Raw genomic sequence first — 20,493 nt, 5'->3', positions numbered from 1 at the left:
CAAAAGGTTTGAAATTTGACTTTGACAACTTAAGTGATAGATGTGGTTGAGCCAATCATAACACCAACTTTGTGTGTTATTTATGGAATGAGATTAATTTATCCAAAACAAGTAAAAATGAACAGAGGGATTCAAAGTATGGACTCATGGTTGGGCTCACCTCGGACTTGATTTAACTTGTTACCATAGCAAGTTTGATAGGCTTAACTCGACTCAACTTGATTTGGCTCAATACTCAAATTTATTTATAGCTAAAGTTGTCTTTGTGTGACCTATAGGTTACAGGTTCGAGTCGTGAAAGCAATCACTAATGCTTGCATTAGGGTAGGTTGTCTACATCACACCCAATGTGGTGCGGTTCTTCCTCGGACCCTACTAATGTGGATGCTTTGTGCATCGGGCTACACTTGATGTTGTTATAGTGGATCCTCCAACTATTATGGAAGATTATGTCTCATACCTCCTTTAACTTGATCCTATTAAAAAAAGGAGAAGGGTGCTTACACATGTAACTGTCATTTTGTAGAGTAAAATCTGTTATGAACTCTTCCTAACTACCCCCATCTAAGACTAAGTAACAAAAGAATAGTAGAAAAATAGGAAAACTCCAAAAGTATTTAAAAACCCTAGACTGTCTCTAGCTATTTATATGCACCTAAGAGACCTTCCTAACCTCTGCCTCTCCTCTGCATAGTGTGTACTTTGGCTCCTCAGAAAATGAATGACATGTTTCTTTAGACCGACCTTCTTGCTATATTGACGTCCATTTCCATCCTAAAAAAGATCCCAAAAAGAGAGAAAAGCAAAGCCATTTCAGTAAAAGATGAGGGGAAGATCTTCACCAAAGCAAGGAGGAGTTATGGAAGTAGCAAAGGTTGATAAACTAAAACAAGAGCCTCATCTCTCTGGTGCCTATATTAGAAGCCTAGTCAAACAGTTAACTTCTTCAAGAACCAAAGATCCCTTGAATCCTAAAGACCATGATGATTCACTAGAGAATTCAACAAAACTTGATGATACTTTGTGTAGTGATACACAATTTTCATCACCACAGCCAGCAGCACCACCACAGATTAAAAAGAAACAAGTGAGGAGGAGACTCCACACTAGTAGACCTTATCAAGAGAGGCTTTTAAATATGGCCGAGGCTCGGCGTGAGATTGTCACTGCCCTTAAGTTTCATAGAGCGTCTATGAAACAACAGCAGCAACAACAACAACAATCACACACTGAGCCACAGTCGTTGCAGACTTGGCCTCAGGAATCTTTAGGGGAAGAACAAGGGAAGCCAAAATCCCGGAGAAACCCCAGGATTTATGCTTCCAACACCATGGCTAATAACTTACCATGTTACAACATGGAAAATTTCTCCAATTCAACCTTCCCTTGTCTTCCTCAATATCCTTATTCTTGCCCTGTTTCATCCTTTGGTTCCCAATTACCTTTCCAAGACAACATGAATTTTCCACTTCCCAACCAAACATTAGGATTGAATCTCAATTTCCATGATTTCAACAATTTAGACGCAACCCCTTATTGTAGCATCAGCAATAAAAATTCAATCTTTTCATCATCATCTTCTTCAGATGAATTCCATTATGTGGGAGAAGGGGTTGGTCCTATTGGTGAAATGGTGAATTCAAGGTTGCATCCATCAATGGATGACCAAGAAATGGAAGAGATCAGATCAGTAGGGGAACAACATGAGATGGAGTGGAATGACACACTCAATTTGGCAACTTCAGCTTGGTGGTTCAAGTTCTTGAAGGCAATGGAAATGGGACCTGATGAGAAGAACATTGCTGAGGATTATGGATGTTATCCATTTGATGAAGTCATGGAATTCCCTCCTTGGTTTAATCCAAATGAAACCTGCTTGCAACAACATGTCGATGATACCTATTCTCATCCTACCTTACCATGGTAACTATTTCTTACTAATTTCACTTCTGTTTTTGTTATTATTTGCTATGTCTTCTTTACATCTGTATGACCTGCTTGAATCGTGAATCTTTCGAAAATAGCCTAATAAAATCGACGTATATCCTAACCTGATGAAATTACACTAGGATGGATGTAGGATGTTTGTTGTTGTTGTTGTTTCATTTCTTCTTTCACTTTTTATTTTTAGGTTGCTTTTTATGTTTAAAACATAAGGAAATGTTTTTTGTTCCTATGTCATCTTACTGTACAAGATGCTCTTTGTTTATTTTTATATGCAAAAAATAGTGTCTCACAGAAATGTAGGATATAGTTGATTATAACATGTTAAATATAATCTTATTTTTTGAACTTTATATATAAGTAGCGAAAGTTTAATGCATCGAGTTATCCTTCCGACTTTTCTAACATCAGTTTTCTGAGAAGAATCACAATTTATTTTAGGAAATTTCCGTGGCCAAGAAACAGATGCATCATGTTTTGTTGGTATTAGACTATTCGTATACGGAAGTATGGGTCTTTGCTAGCATTGACACGTCAAACGGTGGAACAAATGAAACAGACAACCCATTGGGCCCACTTTTTTTTAATAATCTTTTTGTGCTTTTTCTTTTTTTGGGCTAGGAGTTTGTTGGGTCATTGAGAAAATATTGAATTTGTAATTATCTCTGCCTATCTTTTTTTCTTTTAAAATTTTCCTGTATTTATTGATTTTCTTGAAATATTTGATTATCAAGAAAAGAAAAGTGATATAGTTTGATATCTTACTGATTATCTCAAGAGTTTAAGGGATTCAAAATCACTAATGTCTTAATACTGTCTTCGTGAACACCTAAAAATTTATTTGAGATTTTGATCTTTAAAAATACCTAAAAATTTATGAGCTATTCGAGATTTCTTAGAGAAAGAAAAATTTGATGTCTTCATGATCTCTTTATGAATATCTAAAATTTTATGAGTTATTCTGAAATCTGAAAATGAAATCACACTTAGTATATATAAAGTTTTTACCTTTCAAATTAGATATAAGTACCAAACATCAAATTAAAAGAATATTGATAAATCATATTTCTATATTTCTTTTTCTTTAACTAAAAAGAAGAAAGTTGATGCTTTTTTTATTTATTCACATCATTATGGTCATCATCATCATCATCAAATCTGACTTTTAAAATATTATATTTTCATTGTTTTTTTAAGGGTATTTTTTATAACTATATTCAGAGAATATTTGTTATGAATATGTAACAAAAACTACTATCTTCTCCATATTCTTATTTTATTTAAATTTCTTGTGTTGTTACAGTATGGACATTGAAGAAATTGAAGGAATGGATGTGGAGTGGTTGGCTTGAAAAGAAGAAGATTGACGGTTTTTTTTTTTAATTATAATCAAATCTTTGGCCTTTATATTGAAGCCCCAAATTGCTGTTTTTTTTTCTTTTGGGGAAGGAGGATTTTAAATTTCTCAATTTCTTTGTCTTTTATTTTATTTTATTTATTAAAAAAAAAGAGCAGTAATAAAGGCGTTTGCTAGAAATCGCAGGGTCTAGAGAAAAATAATAGACGAGGGAGAAATTAATTATTATATGTATGTCTCCCAGTTTTGCTTTTCTGTCAATTATGAGAGATCTGGTATTTAATGGTTCTCATCATTGTATTTTAACTTATATTTTTAGAAAATTTTGTGTTTTATTTGGTTGCGTATTTTCACAAGAAATATTTTACAATTTCTGGTGCTAATTATTGCAAGCTTCGTTAAAAGGGAAAAAAAATTCATTAGACCAACATTTCTCCTTATAATTTAAAATAATTACATATTGTCTCACTGATTAATGATTTTTATTAGATTTTAAGTTAAATACATTTAAATATATGTATTTTAGCTATGAGATACACTAAAATAGGGAGATAAGCGAGTGAAAATAAGAGAGACTATTGAAATTTTCAAATAGATATGAATTGTACAAGATACATCATGAATCTGGGAGAGAGGCCTGCAAGATTTTCAATGTATCTAGAAGAGAGGCTAGCGAGAGAGAAAGTCAGATACATGCGAATCCGCTTGGATATAATATATCTAGAACAAATTACATTTAATTGTAACCTAATGTATTCGAGTTACATGTATGAACACACCAAATATATGTATTCAAATTTTATGATTTATAATATTACAAATTAGCACAATCTAAAAAATTACCCGTAAATTAGTAGGATTTCTATAAGTTTAGTTTTAAAAAAGGATCATCACTTTTTTCTCATTTTTTTTTGGTTATATTAAAGAATTGAGAAGGAAAAGGGACAGTAGAAAATTGAACAAAATGATCCTTTAGTCATAATTGGCTTTTCCCAAAATAGCTCAACAATTATTTTTTATTAAAAATAGGTATTCGACACTATTCAATTGTAAGTGAAGTATAACTTGCGCCTTTCTTTTTCACCTTCATTGATCTTCTTTTTTAGCCATTAATGACTTCTTTTTCTTCTATGTTTAAAGCTCAAATGTTTAAATTAACGTGTCATAAACGTGAATAGTTTTGAGTGAAATATATATCTAAAGACTTGAAATATTGAGTGCTATATCTAAGTTTTGAGATTGTTTGGATGAAATTTTGAGTTGATCAGAAGTGAACAACAATGTTTATAGAGGTATATATATGTCTCTCATATATAGTTATACTTTATCTATGCACTAGTATACACTATTTATACAATATCGATACTATATAGAGGAACTTTCACATATAGTCACTCAAAAATAGCTTAATTACACTCCATAGCTATAGTTTGCTAATTACAATTCGTAGCTACATGTTATAGGGAGGAGAGTGGCGAGCGAGACTGGAAGAGGGAGGAGAGAGGGCAGAGAGTGGGTCAGTGGGAGAGAGGTGAATTGTATATGTATATCGGTTAAATAATTGTATATTATACATATGTATTTGTATATTTTGGCGAGAGAGATTGGGAAAAGGAGGAGAGAGCGAGCGAGATTGGGAGAGGGAGGACAGAGGCAAGCGAGAGAGGACAATACTTTGTATAATTCGCATCTTGTTTGTATAATTTTCATGTGCGTTTGTATAATTCATGTATTTTTGTATAATTGAGTAATATAAAGTCTAGAACTATACAAATATAATAAAACTCGAAATAACGAATTGATACAAACATAAACATTTGAACTTTAAACAATTATACAAAATATATTATTCAAATTACATTATATAAATTATATTATACAAAATCCAAAAACTACACGTTTATACAAACTTTAAAAAGTTATACACAAAATGATTGAATGTAGATGATGACAAAACTGAAAAACCAAAAGAAATCACCGTCATATACAAATATAAACAATCATATACAAATACAAATCAAATAAAGAATTGTTGGCTGCGAATTATACAAATATGATGAATTATACATTTACAAACTCGAAGCCACCCCCACGTAATTAATGTATAATGTTAGTCGCGAGTGATAATTATAGCAAACTATAGCTATGATGAGTAATTAAGTAGTATAAGTTTGTTTAATCGCGTAATTTTCCCTACTATATATATATATATATATATATATATATATATATATAAATACACACTTACTTCGTATAATTAATTTCTATATATTCAACTGATCACCTGCACTACACGAAATCAAGAGGAAAAAAGAAGGAAGGAAGAGCAACTTGTTATTACATTTTTTGTTTAAAGAGTTTCTATCAATTGTTTCTAAAATGACTTATAATTTTTTCATAATTTGTTTTTTTTTCTTTGTTAATAGAATTTTTTTTTGGGACAAATAGATCTTATTATAAAATGAAAATAATCTTTATATCGCTTATTCAAAAGTAAGTGATCTTAGGAAGAATTCAAAAAAAAAAAAAGTAAATTAAATGGTTAACAGTATACCATATCCTTTAATTTCCTTTAAACAATAGGAGTAACGAAACTTAGAACACACTATCTTATCATACACACAATTTTCCAGGCTATGTTGTCTCTTTTTATAAAAAAAAGAAAAATAATCAATTTTGTCTTCTTCGTCACATATTCCAGAGATTATTGAATGATTAAATAAGACAGGTAAACATCATGATCCTTAAGCTCTTCCAAGCATATTCCCTATATCACCTTTCACACAATCAAAAGACTGAGTATACACACACATTTATCTTAAGCTTTGGAGCTAAGGAGAGAGCTTATTTATTTCTTGGTTGGGTGTGCATTCCTTTAAATAGGCTCGACGTAAATTTACTTTTATATAATTATACATTATAAAAAAAAATCTAATAAAATGATTGTCTGTATATGTAATGTTATATAATATATCAATATTGTAAAAATAGTTATCTAATGTATTAGTATTATACAAATAATTATGTAATATATCGATATTGTATAAATAGTTTTGTAATATATCAATATTATATAAATAATTATGTAATGTATCAATATTGCATAAATAGTATATACAAGATATATATACTCACACTCTTTTTATACAAACACTCACTTTTTTTTTAAAAGGAAAATTTGAAATAAAACTAATATGTTCTTGCTTGCTTCTACTTTCTTACTCTTTTTGCTCTCTCTTCTCTCTCCTCTTCTCTGTAATGTCTGTATAAGTGTGTTGTTGAAGAAAATAGTCATGTATTATACAGTACTTGTGGATTTAACAGTCTTAATTTATTTTGTTGAAAATTTTTTATATCTTTATCTACGTCTATTATTTCATCTAATTGTTGACTGCTACTAGGTCTAGATGAATTCATTATTCTAGCTAGCATATTGTTTCCTAATCTATCTTGAGATAAACTGACCCTTTGTCTTTCTTGGGAACTTCTATTCTTGTTTGAAAAAATGTACATGCCTTATCCCTTTTTGTTATTCTTGGTTTATCCTTTTGTGGAGTTATTTCTGTCTTTTTGAGTTGTTCTATTACAGCTTGTATATCGTTGTCTTGTTTTGCTATATATATATATATATATATATATATAAATTGTTTCTATAATATTGCATATACAAATTGAGTTTTAGTATTTCTTCGAGAACGAACCAGAATTTAAATGTGAGGTAGTTATCTTCGGACATAAATATATATTTTAGTTATTATTTTTCTCACATTTTAATACCTTTAATTATTTGTTGAGTATTGATTATATTATTTATTTATTAATATTATATTTTAATGTGTAGGAATGAAGTGATATAAAGATGAAGAGATTTGGAATGAAATTGAATAAAAGTGTAAAGAAATAAAGAATAAAAGAAACCATGGAGACATGAAAGTAGTGGCTTAATGATTGGGACATTGCAAATAATTGACATTATGGGTGTGTTTGGTATGGTAGAAATGATTTTTCTAAAAATGCTTTCTTATATTTTCATGTCTGAATAATGAAAATATTTTCTCTAAGAAAACAAGTTGTTTAAAATTATAGAAAATGACTTTTTTTTTATTAAAAATAGGGAAAATAAGTCTTATATATAAGCGATGTTCTATGTTTATGGTATCTTTCCCGCTCACCCAACGCCTCCAATCCCTACCCCTTTACCATCTCACCCTCGCTACCCCTGAGGCTCCGTTCTCCACCCTTTTCACCCTATAGTGTTCTATTAAATTATATATAATATTCTTAAGATAACACATTTTTGCTAACTTACCAAATATTAGGGGGGGGGGGAGTCAACTTATTTTTTTTTTTGAAAAATTAGGAGAATGTTTTCGATGAGAAATATTCTTCTTCCTACCAAAGACACTCTTAAAAAAACAAAGAAAGGGAGAATATAAGAGATGAAAAATAAACATGATCGTGTTGTGTAAGTGATGATTGAATTATTTTGAACAAAGGATTATGACCCAATGAATATTTTATCTAATTTTCTCTTTAAATTAATTGGGCTAGTAAATCCGATAGCATCGTATGCTAATACAAGAAATATAGGAATTAAGCAAGAATTTTGAGAAGATGACAAACTTAATTAATACAAACATGAACAACAAATACATAAATATTTATTTATCACCAATATAAAATGTTCGTAATACATTTATTTCCCAAATTATAGACGATAAGAAATTAAAGAAGGGATCAACATATGTTTGTTAAACTTGGAACACTTAATTTTCATTAACAATCCATGTGATCGAGATCAATATTTTAATAAAATAAGTACCTTAATTAATTTCCATAAATCAACTTAACTTAATTATAATATCAATACTCTTAGACTATACATTTATATAGTCATTCATAAATTCCCATCGAATCTCCCAACTCCAAATCGATCATAAAATTAAACTCACGTTTATTGTGTGAGAGACTGTGGATACCTATCAACGCAACCAAGCCAAGGATTAGTTGAAGGCTTCTTAACGCGACGAATAGCTTTCCAAACCGCACTGTTGCACTTAAAACCTGACCCAAATGCAATTTGCCACACACGATCGCCTCTTTGGATTTTCTCCTTAGCCTCCAAATAAGCCAACTCGTACCAAATGCTACTACTAGACGTGTTACCTGTTCAGACATAATAATATATAATTAAAACTATGTTCACTCTAACAACATAACTTAACATGTTATAAGTATATATATGAGATGATCACGTAGTTCAATATTAATACCAAATCGATGGAGCGTGGCACGTGATGCTTCCATATTTTCCTCACTCAACTCTAGGTTTCTTTGAAGCTCATCAAGGACAGTTTTGCTGGCTGCATAGACACAAAAGTGCTCAAAAGCAAGTTTGTAGTCTGGAATATAGGGTTTAATATTATTGGCCTGCTGGGAATTGTTATTGTTGTTATTATTTGTTTTGGCATTTTTATTGCCAAATAAGTGCCTCCAAACTAAGTTTCCAAAGAAGAATAGTTGTTCTGATAAAGGTAGAACCAAAGGTCCTAATGTAGTAATATTAGTCTTCAATGCATCTCCTCCAACTTCTACTAAATCTTTGCTTATCTTTAGCCCCTTGTAACGTTGGCTATCTTCTTCTTGGTAAATGCACCTGAAAAATGTATAATTTTTGTACTCGACTTTAGTAATAAAGTTTAAGTTATATGCACTGACAGTATTTAAAAAAAAAAGAATTATGCAATAATTATCGATACTTTAGTTGTGTGGTATAATCTTTTCAAATTGATTTATTTTTATGAGAGAATAGCTTGTTCAAAATTAAGCATAATAATCATGAAATCAATTGACACGAATTAGACAAATATATGTATTAATGCATTTTCTTGTAATTAATTAATACACACAATGATTAGATCAACCTAATGAAAAAAGAGGGCAAAATAAATGCATTTTTCACCAATTAATAAGATGACAGAGGAAAAGAGCGCTGATTAAAACGGCCATTTTTAAATTTTATTTTTTATGTCTAAAAAATCTTTATGGCCAATCAAAGTCAACAAATGAATATTGTGTTGTCCACATAAATAAATAAATATATGCAAAACTAGTAAATGCTATGTTTGGTTAGCCTACCTGACTACTGCTCATTTAAGTCGATGACTATTAAATTATTAATAAAATGTCGACAAGACTTTTAAAAGCACAAATGTGAAGATACTCCCTCCGTCTATTTTATTTTTTCATCACTCAGACACATTTTTTAAGAAATAACCAATAAAATGATAGATTTACTGTCGCACCGTTTGAACATGATAAATTTAATATTTAAAAAAATACATTCATAAAAAATGAATAAAACTTAATAATAATAATAAAAGAGATATAACATAAATTATTTTTAATTTGTCAAATTGAACAAATACAAATGAAGAAAATTTATTTTTAATATAATGAAGCCGGGGGGGAGGGGGTATAATTAGTAGAGTAGTATGTTGGTTCCCAGAATTTAAAGTCATTTATTAGACAGTTGAGACTTGAGACATTATTTACCTGGTTGTAATAAATGGCTCAACCATATAGTTTGAAATTAAATTAAATGTACACCCACCCTCAAGTACCATATATATCACCTATATATCTCACATTAAAAGCACACAAAATTGTACTATCTGTTTGCAATTAGCTGTCTTTTAAACTTTAGTAGGACACGTCCCTATAACACTTAATTTTACGATATTAATGCACTTATACGAAAATTCAAACCTTATCGTATATAAAAAAAAAAAAAAAAAAAATGACAGTTTAAAATGTTTAGACGAAATGATCACAAATCGAAAAATACTTACCTGAATGCACGATCATTGGAAGCTTTATGTGTCCTCACAATGTGTTCGAGGCTGTACTTAGCACGGTGGTAGTCTCGACGACGATTAGAGAGGAGGAGGGCGGAGCAACCCATTCGAAAAAAGCAATTTGGAATAAGCATAGACCGCTCTTTACCGGGGTACCAATTATATCCAACCATCTCACCACTAACCACGACCGCGTAATTATTAGGGTTAGCTTGTAACATGTCACGTGCCAAATCTAACGCTATTATTCCAGCGCTACAACCCATTCCACCTAAATTAAAACTAAGAATATTTCCCCTCATTTTATAGTGATTTATTATCATGGCTGAAAGTGATGGAGTTGGGTTGAAAATACTGCAATTCACCACCAATACTCCGACGTCTTTCGGGCGAATTTTCGTCTTCTCGAAAAGTTCATCGAGTGCTCCGAACATCACCGTTGATGCCTCGAATCGTCCTTCTTTCATGGTGGCTGTGTTTTCTGATGATCCAATGGATTTGGGGACGTAAGTCTCGTCCCCAATTCCAGAAGATTCTAGAATTCTTTTCTGAAATTTGAGACTAGACTCATCGAATTTGCCCGAATTCCGTGCTAACTCGATGAATTGTTCCTTTGTTACCTACCAAAATATTAACATGACATGCATTAAGAATAAGGTTCAACTTTAAGTTATATACACTAACAATAAATAAAAGCTTTATATTATCAGTATAAATTAACATGTTATAAGAGGTTGTTTAATTACTTTAATTTTTAAGCTATTATAGATCATATATTAACGTAATCTTATGATGTAAAAGTATTATATATTATCGGAGCACAAAATTTACACTTTTTAACCATATTACTTTACCATATGTTTCTATGTAAAGTACATTAATTTAACCTTCTCTTTTTTTTTTAACTAGAGGAGGAAAAAAAGGTCAGCTAGCTCGTACGTGCACACTTTATTAAAAGAATATTTGACCAAATCTTCTAATACGACAATTATCAATTTAACATTTACCTTTTATATAATTTTCACAGATATCTAATCTTTTTATAAAACTAGTCAACTAATCATATTTTTACTTCACTCCTAGAAATGGTTAACTAGATCTAAATATATACAAAAATAACAACAAAAAAAGTTAGTACGATCTATATAGTAGATGAATATGTCTTAGTACGATCTATATAGTAGATGAATATGTCTAAGTACAAACATATAAATAATAACATATTCAGTGTAATCTCACAGGTGAAGTCTGAAAAAATAGGGTGTACACTGACCTTACCCTACATCATGGAAGTAGAGAGTTATTTTCAAAAGAACCTCGTTCAAACATATCTTAGATTAATAAGGAAAAGAAAAAGATTAACAGCTTGGTGCACGAACCATCCCATGTTCACGCAGGGTCTAGAGACCACAAAAAAAAATTGTACAAGTAAAAATTACCTTAAAATCATCACTTGGCTTGTAACATGCAAAATCAAGAAGGTAAATAGGTCTTGGCTTAGACATGATATAAAGAGAGATAGTGAAGACAAAGAGTGCCACAAATGACAACACCGTAGCCAAATCATAACGTGTTGTGCTATCCCAAACTTTCCTCCACAACTCCTCTCTACTTAGACTCCCAACTTCAGCACTGAAAACCAACACCAACACTGGCAATATAGCCAAATATATCCCATGTTTTATCAAGTAATGATACCCTAACTTCACATATTTTAAGTTAACTGATTGCAAGAAATCGGGCAAACGCCTCCGTACCCTAACGGAGAACGTTTGTGATCCCTCATCCGATATCCCTCGGTTCACAATATCCGTCGATAGAAGATGTTCTTCTCGAGCCATAATTGGAATTGAGACGTAATTGTTGTTTTTTTTGGATGGAAATATAGGGATAATGTATATCTTTTTTATAAGATAATGAAAGGAGGAGAAAGTGTAGGTGCATTTATTATGGAATTAGGCGTTGGGAGAATGGAGGGGTAGGGTAGTTAGGTGAGGAGAAATTGTGCACCCAATTGAGAGAGGTGTTAGTTGGATGCTATCATCTAGCCATAAATTCCTAGTAATACATTTATGACAAAGTAGTTCGAAATTATGCAAATGACTTTTATTTTTTTGGTTTTCTACCCTGTTTGATATTTATATTAGAGTCCTGAATTCGTGTCGATCGAAGTACCACATCGGGAATAATGCGCTCCCTAACAAAGATCACGACTTCATACCCAATGAGATCGAACCTGAGACTCTGATTAAAAATGAAGAAATACTTATCACTCCACCGCACGACTGCCATCGTTGGTTATGCAAATGACTTCATTATTATTGATTTGCATGTACGCTTGCTATGTTATGCTTAATAAAGTAAATACTTTCTAGAAACTTCTTTTCACCGCCTTCTTTTTCTGTACGTATGTTAGGTGTTTCCAGCTCAATTCCAAGGGACAGTGAAATTATTATTCCCTTGGAGGGTAAATGAGTGAGTTGAATCAAACTTGAACGATTAAAAAGGGTGTCATATCAGTTAATAGGTTATATCATGATCCGATTCTCTTAAAGTTCAATTGTTTGGATCAAATAATGGGATGACCCAACCCTCTACTCCTTTTCATTTACGTTTTGAAAAAAGATTATGAAAGTTAATTTAATTTTTTCTTAAACTATTATCTTCATTAATTTCTTCCAAATTTACATAGAGAGAGGTATTAAAAATGTTCTTAAACTTGGGGTAAATTATTAGTTTCGTCCCCGAATTATTGACAGTCTTAAAAACAATCATCTACTTGATTAATTAAACTTAGATACCCCCGACTTGCCACATGACATATCAAGTTGAAAAATTCTATGCATTTTCTTTTTTACTAATTCAGCTCTCAATGATGTGGTGATCATATAATATTCCACGATCGATATGTTCTGGACAATGAAGTAATGAAAAAATATCAAGCCTCTTCTTTCTTTTCTTTTTTAATAATTTTCATAATAAGGGTCCGTTGGTACAAGGGTTACTAATTTGGAAAAACTACATTGATATATAACTTCACTACCATATATATTATTATTACCTATACTTTTAAAATATTATGTATCTTATCACTAATTAAGAGTTTTTTACCATATATTGAGAAAAATACACTTAGATACATGTATTTTGCTATCAATACACAAAAATAAGGAGAGAGGCGAGCGAGATTCGTATGTATTCCAGATATATGTGAAACACACTAAATAGATGTATTTGTATGTATGTGGTGTGATTCGCATGTATCTGGGATATCAGATACAGTGGAGTGTGGCGAGCAAGATGGGAGAGAGACGAGGTAGGCGAGTGGAATTTGTTATGTATCCCAGATACATGTGAATCCATTTGGATACAATGTATCTAGAACAAATTACACCTAATTTTGATCCCATGTATCCCCGATACATGTATCTCATCGTATCTGGACAACCAAAAATCTTATAAGATATGTAATATTGCAAATTAGAGTGTATCTAAGCAATTAGCTCTTAAACTAGTGGAATTTATGTAAGTTCCCCTACTAATTTTAGAATTAATTTTAGAATGAGTTTATTCCATATTTGGTTAGTTGGGATAAAATCGAGAGATAACTTATCTTTTAGTTATCCTGAAATTATAATATTATTTTTATCTCATATTTAAAATATATTGAATTAACAATTTTGGAATAACTTATCAGTTATCCCCCCAACTAAATGAGGGTAGAAGCAACTTCAAAGGAGAGAAAGACAAGTTAAAGATAGAAGCAAGTCAAAGTTTAGATATACGAATCTTTTATATATATATTGATCATTATTGTGGTACGAAAAATCATATCAAAAAGTTATAATTCAAGCTCAAGATATAAATGATACAAGAAAAAAAAAATGGTGACAATAATAATTGTGTTGCTATTGTTGGAAAAGTAGTTACTTTATCTTTGTTTGTGATAAGTATGCCATTAATCGTATGAGTCCAGTCCACACGTATATGTTTTGGGCTTACTGGTGATGAAATCAAGCATTAACCCATTTCTTATTTATTTATTTTTTGTCTTTTTCTGTGGTCTGATATACCCCTTAAGAAATAATAAATAATAGGGGTGATATTACCATTTTATCATTTGACTTTATTAAATTTAATGCTTTGAAAAATTTATTAGATGATAAATAATATTAGCAAGTGTAAAATAGATACAAAAAGTAAATCATCTCTTGATATTCTAAATTGGACAAATATTATTGAACAACTATTTTTTATATATTGAACACCTATTATTGAACGAATGGAGATACAAACTATAGAAAACAACAAGTAGTTGGCTTTCCAAAAGCAGAAAATTCTAAATCAGTGGTTACTCCCGCCATCCACTTTTTTACTTTCCTTTTTTTTTAGTATGTTAAAAATAGATGTTCAGTTTAAAAAATCAAATGAACGGTGGGGGATATTAATCAAGAATAATCACACCACATATTCTTCATTAGGATTCTTGAATTAATAAACGTATCGAGAAACATTACTACTCCCTTTAGTTTAATTTATTTATCTGCTTTTAACTTGGACATGAAATTTAAAAAAGTAAACAAATATTTTTATTGAATCTTCTGGTACCTCTTAAATTAAAGATATATAAAATATATCAAAATATCATCTAATTTTATAATCTTAAACATGTCACATAAAAAATTAAAATAAAAAAATTACCAAAATGAACATTTTTTAATAAATAAATTTTAAAAAATAAAATAAACAGACAAATTGAAACATGAAGCAATAACTAGGGAATAGATAAGGAGAACAAAAACACGTTAGTTGGTTTATTCGTGTTGCTTATCTTAAAATCTATGTCAAATTCTAGTCTAATAATTGAGTCATCTTTTAGTCTTATGTTTAAATGATTTAAAATCTATTATATATATAACGTCATTTTTTGTCGAGAGGATTTGGTGAACACCCTCGCCTCCTCCAAGATCACATGCTCTTTTTAAAAATAGTTTTAAAATATTGCAAAGTTTTTCTATATTTCTTAAATTTATGTCAAGTCAAACTATTTAATAAATTAAAACGTAACAGAAAACTTATAATATAATATAAATAGAGTCATCATTGATAAATTGAATGATATATAAACTAGTTGAAGAATCAATAGCATAAGCCCTTGGACTTTGACTTGTAAACAAATCATAATTTCAATCACAACAGCATATCAGACGACAGTTGATTATGCAAATGACGTCATTATTATTGTTTTGCATGTACGCTTGCTATGTTATGCTTAATAAAGTAAATACTTTCTAGAAACTTCTTCCCACCTCCTCCTTTTTCAGTACGTATGTTAGGTGTTTCCAGCTTAATTCTAAGGGACAGTGAAATTATTATTCCCGTGGATGGTAAATGAGCGAGTTGAATCAATAACTTTGAACGATTAAAAAAGGTGTTAAATCAGTTAATAGGTTATATCATGATCCGATTCTCCTAAAGTTTAATTGTTTGGATCAAATAATGGGATGACTCAACCCTCCACTCCCTTTCATTTGCGTTTTGAAAAAAAATTATGAAAGTTAATTTATTTTTTTCTTGAACTGTTATCTTCATTAATTTCTTCCAAATTTACGTAGAGAGAAAATATTAAAAATATTCTTAAATTTGGTGCAAATTATTACTTTCGTTTCCAAACTATTGACAGTCTTAGAAACACTTTTTTACTTTATTAACTAAACTTAGATCCACCCCGATCTGTCACATGACATAGCAAGTGGTCTCAAACTCTTGTAGGAGCATGAAGTTCTTAATAAAAAGCCGAGAAGAGTGTTAAAAACATGTTTAAACTTGGCAAAAGTTGACAAGCATATTTCAAAGCCTTGTGAAGGACTGAAGGTAACTGTGTAATTGGTGGGAATTAAAATGAAACATTTGTGGTTATATAATGCAATGTATAGAAGACAATGTTCTTAACCATTTTGTAAATGATATGCATGTTAAAACCTTATGGGATAAATGAGATACTTTATGCTTCGAAGACAGGCAGTAACAATTAGTTATTTCTTCTAAAGCAATTGATAAATTTGAGATATATACAAGGAGAGAATTGTCCTATTTCTAATCATAGTTTAAAGATGTAGGTATTAATTGTTTGGAATGTGTGTGTTATTATACCATGTTAGATTATAATACTCTTGAAAAACTCTATGTATTTTTATTTTTATTTTTATTTTACTAATTCAGCTCTCAATGATGTGGTGATCATAGAATATTCCAAAATCGATATGTTCTGGACAATGAAGTAATGAAAAAATATCAAGCCTCTTCTTTCTTTTCTTTTTTAATAATTTTCATGATAAGGGTCCGTTTGGTACCAGGGTTACTAATTTGGAAAAACTACATTGATATACTTCACTACCATTTATATTATTATTATTACCTATACTTTCAAAATACTATGTATCTTACTACTAATTAAGAGTTTTTTACCATATTGAGGAAAATTCTCTTAGATACATGTATTTTTGCTATCAGATACACAAAAATAAGGAGATCAGAGGCGAGCGAGATAGAAGGAGGTGAGCGAGATTCGTATGTATCCTAGATACATGTGAATCACACTAGATACACACTAAATATATGTATATGGTGTGATTCGCATGTATCTAGGATATCAGATACAGTGGAGAGTGGCGAGCGAGATGGGAGAGAGGCGAGGTAGGTTAGTGGAATTTGTTATGTATCTCAAATACATGCGAATCCAGTTGGGTACAATGTATTTAGAACAAATTATACATAATTTTGACTTCATGTATCTCTAGATACATTTATCTCATCGTATATGGACAACCAAAATCTGATAAGATAAGTAATATTACAAAATAGAGTTTATCTAAATAATTAGCTCTTAAACTAGTGAAATTTATGTAAGTTCTCCTACTAATTTCAAAATTAATTTTAGAATAAATTTACTCCGTATTTGATTGGGATAAAATCGAAAGATAACTTATCTTTTAGTTATTCCATAATTACAATATTATTTTTATCACGTATTTAAAATATATTTAACAATTTTGAAATAACTTATCAGCCAACTAAATGAGAGTAGAAGTAACTTCAAAGGAGAGAAAGACAAGTTAAAGATAGAAGCAAGTCAAAGTCTAGATATACGAATCGTATATATATGTATATGATGATTATTATTGTGGTACGAAAAAGCATATAATAAAAAGTTATAATTCAAACTCAAGATATAAATGATACAAGAAAAAAAATGGTGGCAATAATAATTGTGTTGCTATTGTTGGAAAAGCAGTTACATTATCTTTGTTTGTGGTACGTATGTCATTTATTGTATGAGTCCACACATAAATGTTTTGGGCCGCTTGCTGGTGATGAAATCAAGCATTTACCCTTTTTTTTCCGTCTTTTTTCTATTTAATATACTCTTTCTATTAGATAATAGTGGTCAATTATTGATTTGATATAATCCTTTAAGAAATAATAAATAATAAGAATAATATTATTATTTTATTATTTGATTTTATTAAATTTAATATTTTGAGACATGTATTAAATGATAAATAATATTTAATAGCAAGATTAAATTAGACACAAAAGATAAATTATTTCCTAATTTTTAAATTGAACAAGTATTAATAAATAACTATAGTATAATGGACAACTATTATTAGACAAAGAGAGTATGTACATCAGTACATCAGATATTTATCAAGAATAATTACACCACATATTATTCATTATGATTCTTGATTAAATTAATATTTATATCGAGAAACCTTATTACTCCCTCTATTTTAATTTATTTATCTGCTTTTAATTTGGACATGAAATTTAAGAAAGTAAACAAATACTTTTATTAAATCTTGTGGTACCTCTTGAATTAAAAATATGTAAAAATATATCAAAATATCATTAATTTTATAATTTTAAACATTTCACGTTAAAACTTAAAATCAAAATGTTACCCCAAAAAAAACATTTTTAATAAACAATTTTTTTTAAAAAATAAACAAATAAATTGAAACATGAAGCAATAAATAGGGAATAGATAAGGAGAACAAAAACACGTTAGTTGGTTTATTTGTGTTGATTATAATAATTGAGTTAACTTTTAGTCTTACTAGTATACATACCCGCGCGTTGCGCGGATGATTTAAAATGTAATAGTTTTATAATTAAAAATAACTAATAAAATATTATATAGCTTTTAATTTTATATATATATTATGTTGAATTCTTTTAAGGATAATCAAACATCAAATATTTCAAATAATTTTACGTGTCTATACTTTATTCTTTTTATGTCATTTGAATAAAAAAACTATGTTAATAATTTATTAATTCTAAGTAACTACAATAACACTTAAAATATATATCTCAATTTAAAAATAAATAAATCAATTGAATCCCGTGGGAGATAAAATAGACCTTGTAATTGTTATATTGAAGTAGTTGCTAATTTCCTATAAAATAGATTTAAGAAAAGTGTGATCTAATTTTTTAGTGATATCTATAATTTTGAGTTTGTAATGTTTTATTTTTCGATTTACAAATTAAAATACTTTGAATTATGAGTTTTTAAAAGGAAAAAGAAGTATTTCTTTTTTGGATTTTCGATTTACAAATTAAAATACTTTGAATTATGAAATTTTTAAAAGGAAAAAGTAGTATTGAAATGAAAATAAATATGAGTAGGAATGTATGGCACAAATTTAGGCTTGTTTTAGTTTTAAAATTTAAATATTACTTTCAGTTATTGTTTGGAATTATTCTAATATTCAATTCAATATTGATCTAAGATATATCAATTTTGTTGATAATTATTTTAATATTTTGTGCAATATAAATTAAATATTTTATATGTATAAATAAATTTTGAATTTGAATTTATATGATTGTTATTCAATATTTTAATATTTTGGTCTATTACTTTCCTTTATTATTTTTCTAGTAAAATTTCGTTTATTTTAAACTTCCAATTGTTATAAATAATCAATTTAACCCTTTTGGGAGATAAAACTGACCTTGCAATTGTTAAAAAAAAAGTAATTTCTATTTTGATATAAAATAGAGTTTTAAAAAGTGTGATTTAATTTTTAGTGGTATCGTACGTTAATTTTGAGTTTGCAATGTTTCATTTTAATTTGTTAAATTTTGTTTTTGGATTCAATTTACAAATTAAAATACTCTGCCTTTATGAAATTTTTAAAAGAAAAAAAAAGTATCAAATAAAAATAACTATAAGTAGAAAAGTATGGCACAAATTTCGGTTATTCTGATTTCATATTTTTCCAGATTCTTGTAAATTCTTTTTTCTTATTTTCTATTTTGAAAGTTTTTAACAATTGCTTGTATGCAAAATTTATATAATTATAATCAATTTATTTTTAGTTTAAATAGTTGATATAAAAGATTGATTAATTCCAAAAATAAAAAATAAAGTAGAGAAGTCCTAAACATACATTGATTTATGGTTCCAGGTTTTTAGGAATCCAACATGAAACGGTAATGTGTAGTTAGAAATTTTTTGATATAATTTCATAAAAATAGGTCTTGTATTTAAAAAATTATTTATTTTTAGAATAGTTTTGAAACATTACAAAGTATTCACATTTTTTTTAAATATAATAAAACAACATCACATAAATTGAAATAGGATGAATATTTTTTTCATAAGAGAACAAAGTCATATTTCTATGTAATATATACATATTGTATATATATTTAAATAAGCATATTGATTAATAGTATAACACATACTCCTTCCTTATCTTAAACAAAATTAAACATACTCCTTTTCATTAATATGAAAAACTATGAACTTATCTTAAAAGAAATATCAATGTTGTCAGAATCTATTTCTGAACTCTTCTAAATCAAATGATCTTCTCTTCATACTCATGAACTAATCATAAAAGCAAATACGAAAAGCAAAACATATTACCATGTTTAAGTAGTTGAATAAATATAAGAGAATAAGAATTCTGAAATGAGTAAGTTTTTGGGAAGATGTAAATGGTGCAGTTAAGAATTATTTTTGTTATTTAAACGTGTGTTATGCAGTTAACTATTTTCTAGGAATAAAATTAGTTATTTATCTTTTAAAATTTAAATTTTAAATTAATCACTCAAATTTCAAAAACTTATCCGTTTGGATATTGATTTGGATAACTATCATTTTCAAAAAAATTAAAAAATGAAGTAAAAAAAAAGGATACCTAAGATGTAGTTACGTAACTTTTATATTTTATTTTATTTATATTGTTTTTTTTTTTGTAAAATCATTTTTCTTTTTAGTGTTAATAATTTTTATTTTATTTTCAGATTTTAAAT

General features: G+C 28.9%; 2 protein-coding genes across 2 annotated transcripts; one reads left to right on the top strand and one right to left on the bottom strand.

Moving 5' to 3' along the window:
* The first annotated feature begins 390 nt into the window (after positions 1–390).
* Positions 391–3,604, top strand: LOC125838571 (uncharacterized). The gene is made up of 2 exons (XM_049517624.1): positions 391–1,923; positions 3,248–3,604. The coding sequence occupies exons 1-2, from the start codon at positions 824–826 to the stop codon at positions 3,294–3,296; spliced, it is 1,149 nt and encodes a 382-aa protein (XP_049373581.1). The 5' UTR covers positions 391–823; the 3' UTR covers positions 3,297–3,604.
* Positions 3,605–7,942: 4,338 nt separating this feature from the next.
* LOC125838563 (3-ketoacyl-CoA synthase 10) lies at positions 7,943–12,095 on the bottom strand. Its single transcript, XM_049517615.1, has 4 exons — positions 11,598–12,095; positions 10,153–10,778; positions 8,575–8,957; positions 7,943–8,467 (listed from the first exon to the last, which is right to left on the bottom strand). The coding sequence occupies exons 1-4, from the start codon at positions 11,997–11,999 to the stop codon at positions 8,256–8,258; spliced, it is 1,623 nt and encodes a 540-aa protein (XP_049373572.1). The 5' UTR covers positions 12,000–12,095; the 3' UTR covers positions 7,943–8,255.
* Between the last annotated feature and the right edge of the window lie 8,398 nt (positions 12,096–20,493).

This window comes from Solanum verrucosum, unplaced genomic scaffold, assembly GCF_900185275.1.
Source record: "Solanum verrucosum unplaced genomic scaffold, falcon-dt-bn FXZP01000182.1, whole genome shotgun sequence".
NCBI lineage: Eukaryota > Viridiplantae > Streptophyta > Magnoliopsida > Solanales > Solanaceae > Solanum > Solanum verrucosum.
This window is presented reverse-complemented; position numbering and strand designations above follow the sequence as displayed.